The sequence below is a fragment of the Panulirus ornatus genome, chromosome 19 (assembly GCF_036320965.1).
Source record: "Panulirus ornatus isolate Po-2019 chromosome 19, ASM3632096v1, whole genome shotgun sequence".
Classification (NCBI taxonomy): domain Eukaryota; kingdom Metazoa; phylum Arthropoda; class Malacostraca; order Decapoda; family Palinuridae; genus Panulirus; species Panulirus ornatus.
In genome coordinates, this window is record NC_092242.1 from 60,831,464 (window position 1) to 60,852,793 (window position 21,330).

The 21,330-nt window shown below is 44.3% G+C and overlaps 1 protein-coding gene across 1 annotated transcript; it reads right to left on the reverse strand.

Moving 5' to 3' along the window:
- Window positions 1-924: 924 nt before the first annotated feature.
- LOC139755557 (uncharacterized) lies at window positions 925-16,999 on the reverse strand. The gene is given in 4 exon segments (XM_071674010.1): window positions 925-4,486; window positions 4,489-5,861; window positions 15,118-15,152; window positions 15,485-16,999. Coding segments are annotated over 4 exon segments (4,494 nt in total). The 5' UTR covers window positions 15,497-16,999; the 3' UTR covers window positions 925-1,412.
- Between the last annotated feature and the right edge of the window lie 4,331 nt (window positions 17,000-21,330).

Sequence of the window (21,330 nt, forward strand, 5' to 3'; positions counted from 1 at the left end):
TCATACACTTCCCCTAAAAAATTTTTTATTTTCTCTCATGATAAACTGATCGAAGAAAATGGTAAAATTAGATGGGGGACAAAAGAAAAAAATCAAATGAGGATTACTAAAGAGATTATTTCATCATTAGATTCTCAGTCTAACAACCTCTTCCCATGGATTTAAAGCAACTAATATCTTAGTAGGTATCAAAATGTAAGATCAACTCTTTCTTGCGTTTGAAAATGCAATACGGAGTAATCTTTCATGATCTCATTAGCTATATACTATCGCATGTAATGGAGCAAACCTGCCTACAGCTAACCAGGGAAAAATTGCATTTCATTATCTAACCTAGGTATTAAGGATGATCATAATACTTCCTTGTAATCAGAAGATTGAAATAACTCAAAATGTTTCTATGCATCCCCGACTAAGCATCGAAGAGTACCCTGTTACCACTACGTACATCATTTCGTAAATAGCTACTTTCGTCAAAAGCCTCAGACCCGATCTCTCTGTCAAATACAAACCAGGATGAAAACATAGCAGGTGTTCCACAGCTGTATCAGGCCATGAGGCCACTGCCAGATGTATGGGGTCACTGCTGGATTCATGAACAACTGTCGCACTCATGAGGCCACTGCCAGACCCATGAGGCCACTGCCAAATGTATGGGGTCACTGCTGGACTCATGAGCGACTGTTGGACTCGGAAAGATGAATTCATAGTGATGCTTCTACCGGGCGTTAACGTCAGGAGGAAGGGCCCCAGTACGGTGCAGGAGGCGGTATTCTCCGACAGGTGAGGTGCTTCCTTCTGCAGGAGACGCCAGACGCTGCTCTAAACAGATCTGATGTTCTTCTGTTGTTGTGGGCTGTGTAGAATTGCTGCTGATGCTTCTCGATGATATATCCTCTTTTTGGAGAAGTATGATAAACGTCATGATAGCAGGAAATGAAAATCAATTATGCTTTGAAACTATGTGTATTGTTTGCAAGATTTCCAAAAAATCAGTAAAGCTCTTTAGAACCTTGCGAGACTTACACTCGAGTTCAAGAGAACATTTGATGTGAAAACTATATCTATTGATTATGAATCAATCGAAATGTCAAGTGACCATTTCTTTATTACTGATACCCGTGAATAATGTTTTAATGCAGGTCTCATAACTAAAACATTGCACGAGCAAAAAAACAATAGAGCAGATTTAAGACTATACTGTAATATGAGCATGACAAAGGATTACATAAATAATTCAGCACGTGGAACTGCACACATGGCAATGGTTGTGTAGCAGGTAAGTTTTGCTATCTGCTAAATGTCTTTAGATGGTGACGACTTTGGCAGTCTAGCCTCTGCCGCAGGGGTCCAGAGGAATCTTATCACGCTCGAAAGAGATGAAAGGTGGCAACAATAACTCTTAGGTGAGCCTATTCGGGTTGCTGGTAGATAACCCTCACGTCCTCGATGTCCGTCCTGGGCTTCGCAGCCTCGTCCACTTGCACAGCGAGACCGTATGGGTCGGCGTGGATAATGCCAACGCGTCCAAAGGAACTGCTTAAGTCGCTCAGTTGAATATTTTCTCTTTTAATGATCTGTGGGAGACCATAAGGATTGGAGGTAACTCTCCCAACACTGCTGAAGCTAGATTCGTCATCTGACAACTTTTCGATGTGTTTGGAGAAACCATATGGATTTGATGTGATCTTTTCCTTGGTGTGCGCAGTAGGATATGTCTTGGGTGAGTCAAATGAACTGCTGAGGTTTTCGAGTTCATAAGATTCGGTTCGAATCCGGTTAGAGTATCCATAAGGGTTTGTGGTGATGCTTCTGGTCTGGCCAAAAGCTGAGGGCTTGGTCGCAAGTCGGTCTACAAACTCAGGAAAGCCGTAGGGATTTCCAAGAATGTATTGAACACTATCGAATCTTGATGGCTGGTGGAATGGAGATAATGATGAGCGTTGCACCTGGGTCGAGTAGCCATAAGGGTTCGTTAGGATGCTCTCAACCCTCTCAAAGATGGTGGAAGCGTCTTTTAACTTCTGAACAGGTGTGGAGGTACCATATGGGTCGGTGTGAATTTCTCCGAAACTTCCAAAGCTAGATGATAGACCCTCCTTTGGCTTAAACGTCCCCCCGGGCTGACGCTGAACGTGACGGGAGTAACCGTAAGGGTTGGACGAGATACTCCCAACATCTTCAAAAATGGAAGCTGCATCTCTCGATTTTTTCACTTCCGTGGAAAATCCATACGGGTTGGTGGCAATACTGTCAACACCAGCGAAGCTTGAAGGAAGACCATCTTTCTTCTGGCCAGAGGTTTTCTGGATATACTCAGAGAAGCCGTATGGATTCACAAAGATTTTTTCAACTTGTCCAAAGGCTTCGGGAGAGGCTTCCAGCTTTTGAACCTGGACAGAAAGACCATAGGGATCGGAAGTGATAGAATCTATAGACCCAAAACCTGATGGCCTTTCTCTTTTCTTATGAGAGAGTTTTTCGACCACATCCAAGAAGCCATATGGATTAGCAGGAATGTTCCTTACAGATGTGAAAGACGTGGGGACATCAGCCATGACCTCAGTTCTCGTGGAAAAGCCATAAGGATTCTCGGAAATGAGAGGTACTGCTGAGAAACTGGATGGTAGGGATCTGGGTCTTTCAGATCCGAGAAGGATTTCCTCAGAGTAACCATAAGGATTTGTCTCGATCTTGGCAGAAGTTTCAAAGGCAGTTGGCGCGTCTTTGAGTGCTAAAACTCTCTGCGAGAGGCCATATGGATTCGATGGAATGTGGACAAAGTTCTGGAATCCAGCTGTTTTAGCTAGAGGTGTGTGTAACTCTCTCTCTGTCTGTGTTGAAAGCCCATATGGATTTCCCGAGATTTTCCCAGCGTTTCCAAAACTAGAAGGAACTTTGAATCGGTTTACTTCTTCTGTCAGTCCGTAGGGGTTTGAGGCAATGAGAAATACTTTGGCGAATGGCGAAGGCCGCTCATTAGGGCCAATTTGTTGTCTCTGTATTTTCTCAGAATAACCATAAGGATTTTTAGAAATCAATCCAACATCACCAAAACTACTTGGTTCGTCATCATATGCATGGACGTTCTTGGAGAATCCATATGGATTGGATGAAATTTTGGGAACCGTCGCGAATGGACTTTGTAACTCTACTGGCTTCCCTGCTTCGGGTTGGATATCTCCCGGTAAACCATAAGGGTTCGTAGCAATCCTCTCGACGTTTTCAAAAGCATCAGGATCCCCCTTTATAGTATCAACCTGTTGTGAATATCCGTATGGGTTGTCTTGGATGGTGGCAATTTCCCCAAAGGCAGTCGGTCTGCTCTTAGGAGTGTATCCTTCCTTATGGATCCTTCTGCTGTATCCGTAGGGGTTGGACGTGACTGCATCAATTTCACCAAAAGAACTCGGTTCCTCCAGGGAAATACCTTGTTTAGGATATCCATAGGGATTACCCGAGACGGAAGACACTTTTGCAAAACTTGACTTCCTTTCTTTAGGGACAAAATTTTCTTTTCCGATATTTTTGCTGAAACCAAATGGATTACTGGAAATCAATCCAACACGTCCAAAACTACTGGGGAAGTGTTGAAGAGACTTTAGTTCTTGCGAAAAGCCATATGGATTGGATGGGATCGTTTCTACGGTCTCGAATCCACTGTCTAATTCAGCAGGTGAATAGTTCTCGGACACGACATGCCGAGAATAACCATATGGATTATCTGCAATGACGTCAACTTTCTGAAACAACTCTGGTTCTGGATCATAAGTGACGATCTGATCCGAATATCCATATGGATTGCTCCTGATTGACTGAACGGGTTCAAAGCTCGACTCTCTTTGCTTGGGGTGGAAGCCTTCTTGAAACACGTTCTGGGAGAAGCCGTAAGGGTTCCCTATAACTCTGTCAACGCGTTCGTAGGCGGTATCCGCTTCACCGAGTCTTTTCACTGGGCCAGTGCTGTCAGGTGTTGGGTACCCGTAAGGATTACTCAGAACAGAATCAACTGCAGAAAAACCTGTTGTGCGGTATCTAGGGGCGTAGCTACCCGACTCTACGCGCTGGGAGAAACCATAAGGATTTTGGTGGATTCGCTCATGCTCCTCAAATCTTGTCGAGTCGTCTGTAATATCCTCGATATTTGATGCGTAACCATACGGATTTGAAGTTATCTTAGTAGTTTTACCGAATCCACTTCTCTTATCTTGTACATGGTAAGGTAGCTCTTCGATCTGGGTAGGATATTGATAAGGGTTCACAGAGACTGATTCTATATGCTCAAAGGCCTCTGAGGCTTCTCTTAGTTTCTCGACATTATTTGGAAGACCATATGGATTTGTTGTGATGACTGAGGTTTTCCCAAAGCCACTGATAGGACTTCTGGCGTTATAACTCTTCTTTTCAATATACTGGGAAAATCCATAAGGATTCGAAGCGATCCTCTTATGGGTTTCAAATGCTTTAGGGGAATCATCGACCTCGTGACCTCCAATGGATATCCGTAAGGGTTATTAGGAATAGTGTCCACCTTTTCAAAGGGGTGGTCAACATACCTCAGTCTGTGAGTCTCTTTCTGAACGTTCTCGGGGAAACCGTAAGGATTGGAAGATATCCCTGGAACAGCTTCAAAGGCATCCGGCTCTTCAGGCAGCCTCTCTGTCTCGGTCGAATATCCGTATGGATTACTGGCGACAGTTTCCACCTCGCCGAAGGAGGTGGCAGCACTCCTTGGTTGGTAGGTTTCCCTCTGGACGACCTCGGGTAAACCGTAGGGATTTGCAGCCGTCACTGGAACGCCAAAAGCGCCAGCTCTGTCGCCGAGCTTCTTTACCTGTGTTGAATAACCATAAGGATTGTTGGTAACTGTGTCTACTTTTTCGAAACGGCTGCCAAGGTCCTTAACCCTGTAGGTCACCTTTTCAACATTTTCATCAAAGCCATAAGGGTTCGATGGTATTAGGTCTACGTTTTCGAAGGCCTGCGGCCTCTCTCCCAGTTCCCGTGTCTCTGTTGAGAGGCCGTATGGATTGTCGGCAATTTTTTCAGTGTCACCAAACCCACTATCAACTCCTTTCGGCTGGTAGATTTTTCTCTCAACTTGTTCAGAAAAACCATATGGATTCGATGGGATAGACAAGACGGTTTCAAAAGCATCCGGCTCATTATCAATTTTTCTTACTTCAGCTTCAAATCCATAGGGATTGGAAGGGATGATTTCCACCTTCTCAAACACATCGGGGACAGACTTGGGAGTGTACGTTTCCTTCTGGATGTGCTCAGGAAGGCCATATGGGTTTGAAGCAATTATGGGAACAATTTCGAAAGCTTTAACGTCTTCTATCTTCTTAAATGGTGTCGAGATCCCATAAGGATTACCAGTGATGGAATCCACTCGTTCAAACAAATCCTCAGCATTCTTGAGTCTGTAAATTTTCTCCTGGACTTTTTCAGGAAAGCCGTAAGGATTCGAAACTATTTTTGAAATTGCTTCAAAGGCATTTGGCTCACTCTCCAGCTTCTCAACTTTTCTCGGAAGGCCATAAGGATTGCTAGGAATCACCTTCACATTTCCAAAACAACTGGTAATGCAAGGCGATTCGTAAGTCTTCTTTACGACCTTTCCTAAGAAACCATAGGGATTCGAAGCAATGACTCCAGTATTCTCCTGGAAACTCGAAGGCGAGAAGACTCTCCGTATGTTAGAAGGGAAGCCATAAGGGTTAGAGGCAATGGTCTTGACACTCTGGAAGCTGGAAGTGAGGTTGAGAGGCTTCAAATAAGCGATGAAGGTGATGCGTCCGTCAGGGTCGTCACTTCCATATGCCGGGGGAGGAGCTGGAAATCCCGGGAAGCTGAACCTGAGGACAGGAGACATGACTCGTTACTCATACATATGAAACATCAACGTGGAAACAAAGGATACACACACACATCACAGGTGCTGGAGCAGGAGGAGGAGTGAGGGAGGAATATAGAGGATGGTCCACAGGTAGATATCGGATGAGATCAAGAGAAGCTAGAGATGTGTTGATACCACAAGGACCGAATTAAAAAAAAATGAAAACCTGTCAATTGCTAGAATAATGAAGACAAAACTTGTTAAAGATGTGCTATCTGCCCTAAAGTGTCCAGGGGGTTACATGACGAGAGAGAGAGAGAGAGAGAGAGAGAGAGAGAGAGAGAGAGAGAGAGAGAGAGAGAGAGAAGACGAGGGAGGAAGGGGATTAGCTATCTTGAAAAGAGATAACATTAAGATTTAGAAAATGTTAATGGATGGCTCATTCACATAGTACATAATGGGAAGAATGATTACGCAAAAAATTTACGAAGTGGTGTTGATGATAAGACATTGCTTTCAAGAATCATAGTTAACCAGAACATATAAGCAACAGGAACAGTAAAGGAACAATCAGGATAGTGCAGACGACAGAGATGGGAAGGTTTTAATCATAGTTGAATTTCAGTTACAAAAAAACAAAAGAAACTGGGGAAAACCTAGTCAAATGAAGATAGAGTCATGGAAATACAAGTTCATAAAGTTTACAGAGAAAATTATGAGGCATGATCATGACTATGAGCACATTAAAGTCAGAGGGAGAATGGGAAATGCAAATACCAACTGGGCAGAAAGGATCTTGTAATTCTCAAGTCTGACTATGTGGTCAGTGAAGTCACCAAGAGCTCAGGGAGGTAACCAGCCTGAAAGAGGAGCATTAATCCGAATATCAAATAGTTAAATAAATTATCTAAAATCATTAACTGGGAAATGGAGTTCTATAACCATAATAACTGTCATTGGAAATTTCTATTGAATCTTCATTGGATCTAAAGTATGGGTTCCTCTGGCTGTAGATAGAGAGGGAGGATAGAAAAGACAACATAAAGATGGTCCAGTAAGAGATGCCAAGGAGCAAATTAGCTTATGGATGTATCATGGAGGAGATTTGGGTAGTACAACAGTCAGACAGTTTGTTATAGGTAAAGAGAATGCAAGGGATCATTGTAGCAAGACAAGGAAGAAAGAACAGTGATATTAGGAAATTAATCAAACAAGGCAAAGGAGTAATCCAAAGGTATTCTATAGATTAATCAAGAGTAAATTCACTATTAAAGAGAGACTCATTCGACTAAGAAATTCAGAGGAAACAGTTGCAAAGGAGGATACAAATATATATGAAGACCGAATTGACATAGTCTTTCATAGGGGAAGACGGTGTAGATCCATCATCAGCGAACTGGTGTGGAAAAGACAAACAGATTAACAAAAGGCCTTGACCCTCATGAGGCTCAGGGTCGTGGTGACGTTCCTCCATATGGAGTGAGACAGTGTGTAGACATGCTTGATAAACCGATCAAAATATTGTTCCGTATGTGAATGTCGGTAAATCTAGCGAACGAGAGGAAATGTCATATCTCTCTAAAAATTGAAGAATGAGAAATAGTACTGAACGAAAGATCAGACTTTCTGACGAGTATGGTCTGTAAAACACCTCATCAGAAAGTCAATGAGTGACGGTTTGCAAAGGAAAAACGACCCAAGCGAGAGAATGTTCCAAGGGAAAGGTCATGTGCCACAAGTCCCATGGAATGCTTGCACAGCGAGTCCCATTTCAGACAAAAGAGAAGGCTGGACGAACTGTGTCTTTTGGACTTCCAGAAGGCATTTCACAATATACCATAAAGAAGGCAGGTAAAGAAGCTCCATCGTCAGACAGGAATTAAAAGGCGATTTCCATAGGAGAGAAAATCATTTCAGTGCGAGAACAAAGGGAGCATGATTGAGGAATCTTACTGAAATGGTTTGGGATCACCGGTGACGCCCTACATGCCTCTTTCCTGGACCTCTGTTTTTCTTGATCCTTGGTAGAAGGACTGGACTCATACCAGAATGTTGCCGAGGTCATGAGGGAAGTAAAGAGACGAGGAATGCATCAGTTTAAAGGGAGACCTAAACAGATTCCAGTGTTAGCCTGATTCATGCTTTACGAAATATTAAATATGGAGTAAATGCACAGTAAAGAGGATGTGACAGTGAAAGAATTTCTCCATACGAGTATCATCGAGCAGCAAATGAGGAGATCCAGAAATCTGCGAGTGAGTAGGCAGTTGAGAGTGAACAATGGACGTAACTAGTCGTCAGTGCCTCACCTCAGAAGAACTGTGTTGGAATGATGCTGCTTGTTGGCAAATATCAAAAAGATTGTTCAGTACATGGGTAAGGTAATGCTCAGCTAACTACATGCATTACTCCGAAGCTAAAGTATATTCTCAAAGATTGTTATCGTATTCAAAGAAGCGCAAAGAACTAAGAACACAGGGTCTTAGGAGAGCAACAAAGACGGGATTAGATTAAAGAAGGCTGAATTACAGCGAGAAGTTAGAGGCCATGAATATGTTTACTATGGTAAAGAGAAGAGTAATGGTCAACTTGATAACAAACCAAGTTTCTAAATCAGTTTGGTACTGTCGATTGTGACCAGTTCTGCGAAAGGTGCATGACAAGAGAAACCAGTGGCCACAACAAGACTCAAGTAACATACTAATTAGAAAAGCTGGAAAGAAAAAACATCTATTGTATCAAACTCTGTGGAGGAACCGAGGACGGTATGGGAGAGTAACCATAGATAACAACAGGACACAAAAATCTAAAAAGTTTTACGATGGTAGGGAAAGTTAAAGAAATGGGCTCCCTCGAATGTAGACATCTCTCCCTGTACATGTACACTGCAAACAGTCATATATAGCAAAACACACACACACACACACACACACACACACACTTGTGAAATAACAGACGTGTGTCGACCATATGGATCATCTGGATGGCGTAGTCGACGGCCACTGGAGGTAATGGGCCATATGGATATGTGGATGGTGTGGAGCAGGTGGATTATACGGATTCATGCATTACGTACTGCATAGGGTATGTGGATTACTTAGGGTCAAGCGGCTCTATATAGATTATGACTGATGGACGGGGCAATAACCTGGAGGCCTTACTGCCAGGAACTTTCACCACATCTGTCAAGGTATTGTAATGTTCAGGTGATGGTGTGGGGTCTGCCAGGGCCGGAGGTGTGTGTGTGTGTGAATGCCGCCTCCACACCTGTGTCCTCCTGTAGCCTGGAGTGTTCTGGTTATACTGCTCCATCAACACCGCTGACTATCTGGTAACTGCGACCCTATAACCTTTGCCAAATGCCACGGGGAATATTACTTTCAGGTTATAACAATAGCCCGACCAGACAGCCTTGCCTAAAGGTACCTCAACTATGTAACCTGCTTGTGAGTGACGCAATTTACTGGAATACACACACACACACACACACACGAGAATCATCACGATTTCCAAATAAAAAAAAAAAAAATCATTGTAAAAACGAAACTGTTGATGATATGTAAAAGATTTTAATAGAGACATTATAGGTAGGTCTGGATTAGCTGATGACTGTCTGTCTGTGTTTGTCTTCCTGTCTGTGGTGGGTCTTGAACATCTGATCATAGCAACACATTCACCATCATCCCCAACCACTCTGCTATGTGGTGTGGAGGGAAGAGTGGAGGGATGAGGGAGGGTGGCAGGAGGAAAGTGTGAGGGGATGTGGTAGGAGGGAGTGGTGAAAGAATGTGGTGGGAGGGAGAGATAAGAAGGTGTGATTGGGGAGGAGTAAGGGTGTTTGGAGGAGGGTGGGTGAAGAGGGAGAATCTGGTTTGGTGGAGGGAGGGTGGATGGTATAGCTGGGATGATGGAGGCACATCCAGGAGTCGAGATAAATTCTTTTTATTTACAGATAACCAGCAATACCTGGGGTCACTGCCCTGCCCACCCCTTATACAGCACTGCTGAGCTTCCAGTTTAAGATGTCGCCAGACACCACCAGACTGATGCACCACTACCCTTGTGAACCACTCGCTTGATATACCACCAGCCTTGTGTGCCTCTACCCTTACGTACCACAAGTTTGGTGAACCTTCAGTTTCATTATGGCACAGCCATTTTGCTTCACAGGTCAGGATATCGGCTGGTGGCACCGACATCAGTGCCAATCCTGATCAGGGAGGAGAACAAAGTACCTATTGCAAAAGCAGAAGTGCGAGAGTCGGACGGAAAGTACGGAGGGAAGTAGTTCTTCACGCTGAGGGAGCGACGGAGGAGACATCGGGTGGCCAAGCCTCGCATCATCAACCTCCGCACTATCGCTGTCTGAAGTGGTAACGTGTCAGGTGCTGCCTAGACTGGCCAGGGTTGATAGCACTCGAGCTTATCACCTTCGAGAGCTCGGGCCTGGGTAATACCCGTAGCCACGAGTGAAGTAAACAAAACTGTGGTGGAGGAAAATTGGTTGCGCATTGACGAGAGAGAGAGAGAGAGAGAGAGAGAAGGGGAGTAGGTTGGACGAGCTGCTCTACCTGAACTCTGTCAAGAAAGGCCACTACTAAGCGCGAGGGCCTTACCTCAGAGTTCTTGGAAGCCGTCAAGGTTAAGATTCCGAGAACCAGAGGCATAATCATCCACCCATGACACACACACACACACACACACACACACACACACACACACAGCTGGCAAAAGGTTATGGCCTGGCGACTTTTAGCAGCTGTCTCGGTACCTCGAGGTTGCCATTTGATCGTACCCCAATATTTTGCTGGTTACAGTGTCAGCAGCTCCAATAGTGGAACTGGTGTCACGATGCTGGTCATGTCCCTCCTCGTCCCGGCCATAACGTGGGTCTGGTGGTTAAGCCTGACTAACCCCAATGGTGACCTTGAGCACAGGTGGACGGCCCCAGGATAGTAAAGTGCAGGGTGATATAAAATTCGTCATTTCCCTCTTTAGCGGGGCAGCGTAAGGGACAGATGACTGAACCTTTGGGGAGACAATCCTCACCTAGACCCCTTCTCTGTTCCTTCCTTGGAAAAGTAAAAACTGGAGGGGAGGATTTCCAGTCCCCCGCTCCAACCCCTTTCAGTCGCCTTCTACGACACGCAAGGAATACGTGGGAAGTATTTCTTTTTCTCCTCTAGCTCCAGGTATGAAACACTAAGTTCCCGTGTTTTTTGCATATACTAGATCACACGCGCACCACCGTGACCTCTTGCAATATATATATATATATATATATATATATATATATATATATATATATATATATATATTTGTCTATGTATATGTACGTATACAGTGAAATGTATAGGTATGTATATACATGTGTATGTGGGTGGGTTGGGCCATTCTTTCGTCTGTTTCCTTCCGCTACCTCGCTAACACGGGAGACAGCGACAAAGTATAATATATATATACATATATATATATATATATATATATATATATATATATATATATATATATATATATATAGAGAGAGAGAGAGAGAGAGAGAGAGAGAGAGATGACCTCAAACCACGTTCAACTTTCGCTCAGCTTCCAGTGTCTGATTCCTGGAATATCTGTTGCCATTCAGAGATCATACAAATACAATGCCCAGTTGGTTTGATTTACAACGAAAAGCTTTGATCATACTGGATAGATTACTGGATATAACTGTGGGTGTATTGGATATAATAATTTTCTAAATACTATGGGGAAGTGCAAACATACAAGACTGAATGTTACGAGGATATTATGAGGTTAAGGCATATGCTTGCCATATGCTCAAGACATACCAGTCTTTTTAAGTGAAATACAATATATCTTGCTACTAACTATATGGTTCAAGAACATGAGAAGAAACTTAAGTTTTGACGGTGTCGAGGTCTGAGCTTTGCTGGTGAAGGGCCAGTAAGATATGATAGATATTCAAGGAGAAGGAGGAGGAGGAGGAGAGTCTGGCTAGAAAGGTCTGGTCGCTGCAAACCAAAGTAATGATAGACATCCTGTTGCAAGACTGGCAAGTTAGCTGCTCCAGGCAAAAGCACTGTATAAAATCAGATACTTAGCTAAAGCTGGTTTTAAGATGGCTTCACACAGTTTTTGTTTTTCTACTTAAGTCTCGGCCAACGTTATCAAATGCTGTGTCGTGCGTGATCACACATGCCAAAAATCGTTGAAGTCCATAAGAGTAGATAAGCCTTATCATTATCACTGTATACGGACGCCTACCAAACCTCTCGTATCGTGTGCTGCGACCTCACATGTAGTCATGATGTTTGCCAGCCAAAACCAGCTGGCAAATTGACTAACATCAAAACAACTTTTAAACTGCATTACTTCAAGGCACGTACTCAGCTAGGCCAGTAGACTACGGCTCTCGCTGGGTTCCTCTTAAGCCTTTAATCACTCACTAACTCCTGTCAAGGTTGAGGATTATCATATAAAATGATCCTTCTATAGAAGGTTGTCATAATCATAGGTACAGCGAGGTTAAACGATGAGTATAATATTAACAGGAATCATTCTTCGTAACATCGTAAAAAAAAATCTTTTAATTTCTGAGAGTCACAGGATGCTGGACACGGCGTTACGACCCGCGAGTATGATAGGACGACCCTTTACTCATTTTCTGTCGTCTGTATAGTTCACGTTTGTTATGGATGGGGGTCATTAAATCCAACAACGCACCCCTGAGCCGGAGGGGTTATGTTAAACGTTAGGCCATAGTATACAAGGGTTGTAGCGTCGTGCTCAAGGGTCGTACCGTCGTGCTGAGGGTCGTAACGTCGTGCTCAATGGATGCAACGAGGAACAGCCTCTATCCAACACTATCATGATGATCACCATCGGCAAACTAGCATCAACACAGCGGCAGCTGGGCCATCACTATTAACCTGCTCAGGCGATGGTCCGAGTCGCTAGCCACAGGGCGGGGGACCTGGCTAGGCTAGGCGCCCCCGCCGGCTACAACCTCACACGCACCTTGTCTTTTGGTCACCATTCCTTTCATTATGAGCGGAGTAGTGGAAGTGGGAGGGAAGGGTCCGGAAGGAAGGAGGGAAGGTCGAAGGGGGGAAGGGGTGTGAACTGGGCCCCTAGGTGTGTGATAAATGACGAAAGAATGGAATAGGTCAGGTGGGCCTGCCCTGATTTTCATGCCTGGTTGAGTACCACGTCAAGTGTAGGACAAGTTGTAGATGTGGTGGCTGAAGGTTGATTGGTTGGTCAAGGCAATCACGCTGATCAAAGAGGATTATATTGATCTGTTGCTCGTGTTGCCATGGGAGGGAATGTTGATAGGGCTGACTCAGTGAAGGGAAAAGTACTGAAAAGGTGAAGAACGAAAAAAAAAAGGTCACTGTCACTTCAGCTTTACAGGGATTGCACACTACCAATGACCAGACTTCACCGTGATCACTGTTAAGCGGAACCAACTCGAACATCCAAACGGGTCGTCCAACGAGACGAATATTTCCCGCCAACATGCATTTTACACAGCTGCCAATTTGGCTTCGTCCAGACTGCTTTTTGCCCTGTGCTTAATCTAAAGGATATTGGACTCGCTCCTTGTGGGTATTAATCTCCTTAACAGAACATAGCGGTGAGTATCCCCGCCTGTCTAGCCACATTCAACATTAGCACTTCCATCTTTTTTGCGCTGAGCTCGCGCATGTGCTCATCTGGGGCCTTTTTGAAATGTTCAGTGGCTTCTGGTGAAACTCGATACTCTTTTTCGTCTTTGTGAAGTCCTAGGGTGGAGCGAAGTAGGCTTCGGAATAGCGGGGTCAGAACATTAAGGATGGCGAGAGGCGGGTACTGGATACAACAAATTGGAGCGAGGTGGTATACGGGGGCGATGTGCTGTCACTGGGGATATGATCAAGGTAAACATGTAGCAGTCTTTGGGGTTTGATTCTTTCTGGTTAGATCTGGTTCAGGGACAGTATAGCTAACAGCGAGAGACTGTGCAAACGAGGCCATTCTTCAGTTCTTGACGCTATATCGCTAAAGCGGAAAGGCAATTAAGTAAATGAAAGTTTTCCTTAAGTCACTTCACATCTGGTCATGTGAAGATTTCTGTTGCATTCTTATTTCTTTTATTCTAGATCATATAGTTCAATGGAGAGTGTTGCCATGTGGAGAGTGTTGCCCTTTGGAGAGTGTTGCCCTTTGGAGAGTGTTGCTCTGTGGAGAGTGTTGCCCTAACTCCCACATTAATCTTCCCTAACACTGCTTTAACACTCTACAATAGCCCCAGCACTGCTGTAACACACTATTATAGCCCCAGCACTGTTGTAACACACGCTATTATAGCCCCAGCACTGCTGTAACACACGCTATTATAGCCCCAGCACTGCTGTAACACACTACTATAGCCCCAGCACTGCTGTAACACACTACTATAGCCCCAGCACTGCTGTAACACACTACTATAGCCCCAGCACTGCTGTAACACAAATGTGTGACCGAGACAATGTGAAGGTTCAGAAATAACACAGCCAGTGGAAACTATCATAACACTAACAACGCACGCCATAACACTGGTAACCTTGACATAGGACAGTCAGGTCTGATATAACACCACACAGGTCCCCTAGTGACACCAGGTGTGCTGCAAAACTACACAGGTCCCCTAGTAGCGCCAGGTTTGCTGCAACACTACACAAGTCCCCTAGTAACGCCAGGTTTGCTGCAACACTACACAGGTCCCCTAGTAACGCCAGGTTTACTGTAATACCACACAGGTCCCCTAATAACGCCAGGTTTACTGTATCACCACACAGGTCCCCTAATAACGCCAGGTTTACTATAACACCACACAGGTCCCCTAGTAACGCCAGGTTTACTATAACACCACACAGGTCCCCTAATAACGCCAGGTTTACTATAACACCACACAGGTCCCCTAGTAACGCCAGGTTTACTATAACACCACACAGGTCCCCTAGTAACGCCAGGTTTGCTGTAACACCACACAGGTTCCCGAGTAACACCAAGTTTGCATCATGGACACGTTATACGGAACACGTTCAGCCTGGCTGCTCGGGACGATACTTCTTAATCCTTTGACCAACAGGATCAGCAACGCCAATAACCCTCCCGACCCCTTAAACAGAGGATTCAGTATATAATACTTTGTGCATACAACAGAGTAACCCAGCAGGCAGTGGCACACTGCGATCTATACATTAATAGATACTTCAAAGCAATCAATAAGACTGAAATCATGTGATTATACTCACGCTATAGTGTTCCCAGCCAGCCACGTTATAAGTATCTGGAAAAACGCAGAAAGAATATTATCAACACATTATCAACACCTTATGAACACATCATCTAACATGTAAACCTACGAATGCCTGGTGAGTTCTTGGAGTATCGCACTAGACGGGAGGTTAATACACCAGTACTATTCTTTCTCTACATCCACAAGTCTTTAACATTGTATTAGGCAGAAAGTTAATACACCAATACTATTCTTTCTTTACATCCACAAGTCTTTAACATTGTATTAGGCAGGAAGTTAATACACCAATACTATTCTTTCTTTGCATCCACACGTCTTTAACATTCTATATAAATTGCACTGCAGGTCCAAGGAACACTTACTATGAGCAGCATCCTGTGCGTCGCCCTTCGCGGTTCTGAAGCGACGAGAGAGACACCGTCTTACGTGTTTGTGGTCTTCCTCCGCCCAGCCAATCACCGCCCTCGACCCTGTTTTAACCAGCCAATCATAACGGAAGACTCTTACCCAACCGACCAATAAGTGTGAGAAAAGCATCATCATCTAGACCAATGAATAAGCTAGGTATTATGAGCCTTCCCAGCTCGGCAAGGCCAGTTGCAAAAGGTCTTTTTTATACCAAGAAGTCATAAAAAAAAGAGCTTTACTGACAAAACCTAATAAGCCGACTACAATCACAGCAAGTAAAACATAGTGGAAAGAAACAATGGCGAGTGTTTACTTTAAAAGATGTCCAGGATTCAGACTCATAAAATGTACGACGTATTAGGTATCTTGTCTGCTTTATGAGCGGTATTATTATGGGGATCTGGTTATCTCCCCTATTGACAGAATGGTTCACGATCTCTTCCTTACGTTTCTTTTTTTTTGAGTAAGTGGATCGAAAGCCACGTCCCAGACCAGTGGAAGTCTTGGATGTAGTATTACCGATGTCTGTGTCAGATCCAGGCGTCCATCATCATCACACCACATACATTAGAAATGACCAAGTGAATAAGAAGGAAAAGATCAGATGTAAAAAGGAATCGAAACCAAAGCATCGTCACCTAACACTCAAGTGTTGCGATTGGATTAAAATGTTACCACTACAAAGACGTGCAAATTACTGGGTTAGTGCTCCGCTACCTAGAGAGCAGGTCCACTGCCCAGGGAGCAGCAGGTCCAGTATTCAAGAAACACACTACTACCCTGAGAGCAGGTCACTGCCCAGGGAGCACTCCGTTGTCGTTTGTAACGTGGCAGGTGTGGCATAGTTTAGAGTGGAGCGGATACATCGTTTACACAGGTCGAGATTCTTTTGTTTTGTGTGTGTGCCACACTGGTGTCAGCGAGTGTTGGGAGGGCAATTACTTTGTGTGTGGAGTCTGAGTTGAGTAGGATTGGATTGGATTGGATTAACAAGCTTATCAGCCAAGCACTGGAGCATCTAAGGTTATTCAACGCTCTTAATATAAATTAAAATCATTCCTAGAAATTCACGTCAAATGACCAGTTCCAGTTATCATAGAACAAGAGGGAAAGAAATAAAAGTAGAGGAGGGAAAATGGCCTACGTGTGTCGGTGTGAGCTCAAGTTTGACCTTTGCAACATAGTTACACCCACGTACCAGGGAAAGGAAAATCCCCACTGCCATAGCTCAAGCCATCACTGCTCCACACAAACCCAACCACCACGTTAAGGTTCATTTAGATCGATGTGTGTGTGTGTGTGTGTGTATGGTGTCGGGAGCGAGTATCATGTGTGTATCTTACGTCATGCCTCGCTTGGCTGGAGCACTGCTGAGTGGGAGTGACTGGTCACTCAGGGTAATGGGTGCAGGAGGGATTCATATCTGTTTGGGATTAAGTGGTTGATGGTGCGTGTCTGTGGTGGTGGTGGTGGTTGATGGTGTGTCTGTGTGGTGGTGGTGGTGGTTGATGGTGTGTGTGTGTGGTGGTGGTGGTGGTTGATGGTGTGTCTGTGTGGTGGTGGTGGTGGTTGATGGTGTGTCTGTTGGTGGTGGTGGTGGTTGATGGTGTGTCTGTGGTGGTGGTTGATGGTGCGTGTCTGTGGTGGTGGTTGATGGTGCGTGTCTGTGGTGGTGGTTGATGGTGCGTGTCTGTGGTGGTGGTGGTTGTATAAACATTGTTTTGCGCACACCATTGACGTACTGTACATGATGTACTACAGTGTATTTGCTTTTATTCATGTAGAGCTTGGGGTGCGTGTGTCCCTTACTCCCATGGGGATACATGTTCATACATAATCACCCAACGTAGGCACGCGGCCTGGGATTACCCAGGTCCTGAACTAAACGTTTCCATGTACGAGCAGCCGGCCCTCATCATCAATAAACAATCGGTTCTCAGTATGTATAGCCGTCCAGTCCTCATCATATATCAGCAGCCAGTCCCCAGCATGTGCCACCCTCGGCCCCACACGTACATTATTCAGTTCCTAGCTCAAGTTCAGTTCTGATGTGGCACAGTGGCAGACAGTCATGATGGTGTGGCACAGAGTCATCATGGTGTGGCATAGTGGCAGAGAGTCATCATGGTGTGGCACAGTGGCAGAGAGTCATGATGGTGTGGCACAGAGTCATCATGGTGTGGCATAGTGGCAGAGAGTCATCATGGTGTGGCACAGTGGCAGACAGTCATCATGGTGTGGTTATATCAGTAACTCACCCGTGATATCTCCTCTTGTGGCATCGGCTTTATTCTTTTGTCAAACCATTCGCAACATTTTGCTTGTACTTGTGGGGTTTGTTCCACTGTCAGGTGTGCACGATTAACTGCGTCACAATAACAATGACGATCAACGTAAATTGAGTTGTCTCACTGGGTCGAAGATAGCCAGGCACCTCCTCATAAGTTGTTCACTACATCGGCCTTAGCAACTGGTCAACAAGAACTGTGCGCTAAAGAAAGATCACTGAAATCTTGTTAAATATGCTACATAGCAGAGCTTGTGACTTACAAGATCACTAATAATGTCTGCTTCACAGCAGACAATGAAATTTATATTACAGTTTTCTCTCCTGTCTTGTCCACAGTATTTTCTTCTAAGTCTTTTGCTCCTTCCTTTTTTTTTTTTTTTTTTTTTCTTATATTGACCGAGAAGGCACGGGCAGCTGAGGCCTTAATCAAAGCCATCGCATTAACACTATATACACCATAGCCCGAGCCAAGTACCCCACCCATTTTATCGACCAACCTCTTGGAATTGATGAAAAGACGGGTTGACTGTGGACAGACTGCAGTAACCAGGATTCGAACCTATGCGCTCGATCATGGGCGGGCCCGTGAATCCGTCGCAGTCAGGAACGCTAATAGTTACACCAGTTATCCTGACCGACAAGTTCTTCGCACTCTTATAGCCTTCAGATGCTGGCTGGCTGGCTGGCTGCAAGGCTGAGTTAATGCCTCATCAGGCAAGATATGTGCCTCAGGATTAGGGTGTTTGGTTCCCTATATCAGGTTTCTTTCTCTCTCCCTCTCTGGTGGAGCGGAAAATTTTTTTTTTTCCAGTTTTACTGGATTCAGAGTTACTCCAAACCAAATTATACATTTAAACGCATGTATTACCATGACTGGATTTTTTCTTTTAGTATGGATAAAACAATATTTCATCTGAGCCTCGAGGGGAAAGAAAAAAAGAATCCTCACTTGGCTCCTTGCTCTGTTCTTTCTTTTGGAAAGTAATATTACAAGGGAGGAGGATTTTAAGCCACCCGCTCTCGCCCGTCTTAGTCGCCCTCTGCGACACACAAATGAATACGTGGGCAGCATTTTTTTTTCTTGTATATCTCAGGGATATATATCATCTCTGGTGACAGGCGAGAGAGAGAAAAAAATCCTGCCCACGTATTTGCTACGTTTTGTATTAGGCGACTATGAGAGCCGGGAGCAGGTGGCTATTTTGCTAACGGTCTTCTCCTCCCTCAACACCTCGAAGCCTTGGAGGTCTCTGTCTTCTCGTGGATTTCCCGAAAACTATGACCCGGTACATTTTAGAATGACATGTCTTATTACTTCATCCAAATTTCATAAATACTTTCAATTACTGCTTTTTTTTCCCCCCTTTCATTAATACTATTTCCCTTAAGGCCTGGCCTTGACGAGGGCTCTTGTCCGTGACTAACATTTCCAACGTAAGAAAAAAGAAACCGCTTATCATACATACTTTGACCGATCTCGTCCGTACTAGGTTAACAGGAATATCTAACCTCATACGTACGTGCTTACATATTCAAGCCACTATGGCCCCGAGCAGTCTTAAGATGCAATATGTCATACACAGAACATGTCTTGCTACTTTCAATTCAAGGAAGAATAATTCCGTTAAAGCAGACCTTTATCTTCATTTGTTAGACATTACAACCCGGATAATGACGTAATTACGAGAGATAATGCTTTAAGACCACAGTTCTCTCACCTTGCTTCAGTTGCTGCTAACGATTTGTTGACAAAAAGCAAAGTCACCGTTTGTAAAAGCCTCTGTCGTATCTGGACTCGACCCAAGGACATCTTGTACTCTGAACTTCCGTTTTGCCATACTTCCTTCAACTCCTCACTCCCAGGAACCCTCCAAAAAAGAAAGAGAAAAGAAAAAACCCTTTAACACATTCTTCTTGTCCTAAAAAAAGAAAAGATAGACCTTCCAGTCAATACTCGCATTAATCCTAAACAAAATAAAGTCCCACAACACTTCTCTCCGGTCAACACTTCCAGGAACTCTATATAAAAAAAAAAAAATCTTCCTTCCAAAACCCGTTCCTCCGCTCAACTCTTCCAGGAACCTAACAAAACACCCTCCTAAAACCAGTCTCTCCAGTCAACGATCCCAGTAATAATCAAGAAAAAAAAGAAAACCCCACAAAGACTCCTCAAACAAGAAAACCCCACAAAGACTCCTCAAAGAAGAAAACCCCACAAAGACTCCTCAAACCCGTCCGTTTAATCAATCCGCCTGGAAATCCCTTCCATGGCCTATCCCTCCAGTCAGCAGCGAAATAAAGATATTCCTGGGTTTACCTCGCCTCCCCCCCCCCCCACCCCCTCCCCCAAAATCCCACCCCCCACCCCTTCAGCTGGCGCTAGCTTAAACCACACCGACTCCCAAACCGACCTTTGGCTCCGGGAGCTTCCAGGAACATCAAGTAAAAGCGTTTCTCTGTTCTTGTGAAGTCACCACGGGATGCATCACATTTTGCGGCAATCACCTTTCACCGACATTTTTATATAGGTTCGGATCCTGGATGCGGCAGTCTGTCGACAGTCAACACAACAGTTCATCTACCCCTAGAGGTTGGTCGATAGAATGGGTACCTTGGCTAAGGCTGGGGTATATAGTTCATGGATTGGCTTGGGGTAGGGCCTCCGATGCCGGTGCTGTCTCGCTAACAAAAGAATAAAAGAATCTTGTACGGACAACCATTACTCATCTTTAGCACCGATAACTTATCATATAACACTGGGAACCAAAGGAACATAACTGGTGAAGTAACGGAACATACTGAACACACGTTAGTCAAAGCACTGAAACATAACCCTATCAAAACATTGAAATATAACCCTGTTACGGTACTGGAACATAAAATCTAATTCACCGTTCTGCAGGAATGTGATAGATTCTTTGCTATCGTGGATTCTAAACCGATTTTCTGTACAAGAAACTTCCCAACAATGACCATATACCGCCAAGGATACGGTTATTGACATTTATGCGATCCGTCTCTCGTGCAGAGGCAATCCCGATTCTGATCAAGATCCTTTGATAAACCTTCACAAGACTATAGGACTGCAGGTGTGGAAGTGACATTCAACTTTGCCGTTTACCTGTTAGTTGTATCACGATTCTTGTTAGCATCAATGTCAGCAGCAGAGGGAGGGCCGCAGTGTCAGCAGCCGAGAGGAAGTATATAATAATCCCTGAAGGTGGGACATATAGCATACAGCCCTCGTATCTCCCGTGTTCCATGGAAGGCGACCGAGAGGCACGGGAACCGTTGACTGGAAATCGTAACTTCGCTTTCCAAATGGAACGACGTATGAAATTGTCAAAAGAGAGTTCTTACACCTTCAAAGACACAGCCATCTGTCATGGACACTTTACAGAGTACATGAATATACATATACATATACATATATATATATATATATATATATATATATATATATATATATATATATACGATAACCCGACCTGCTAAGCTCACCCTGCAATC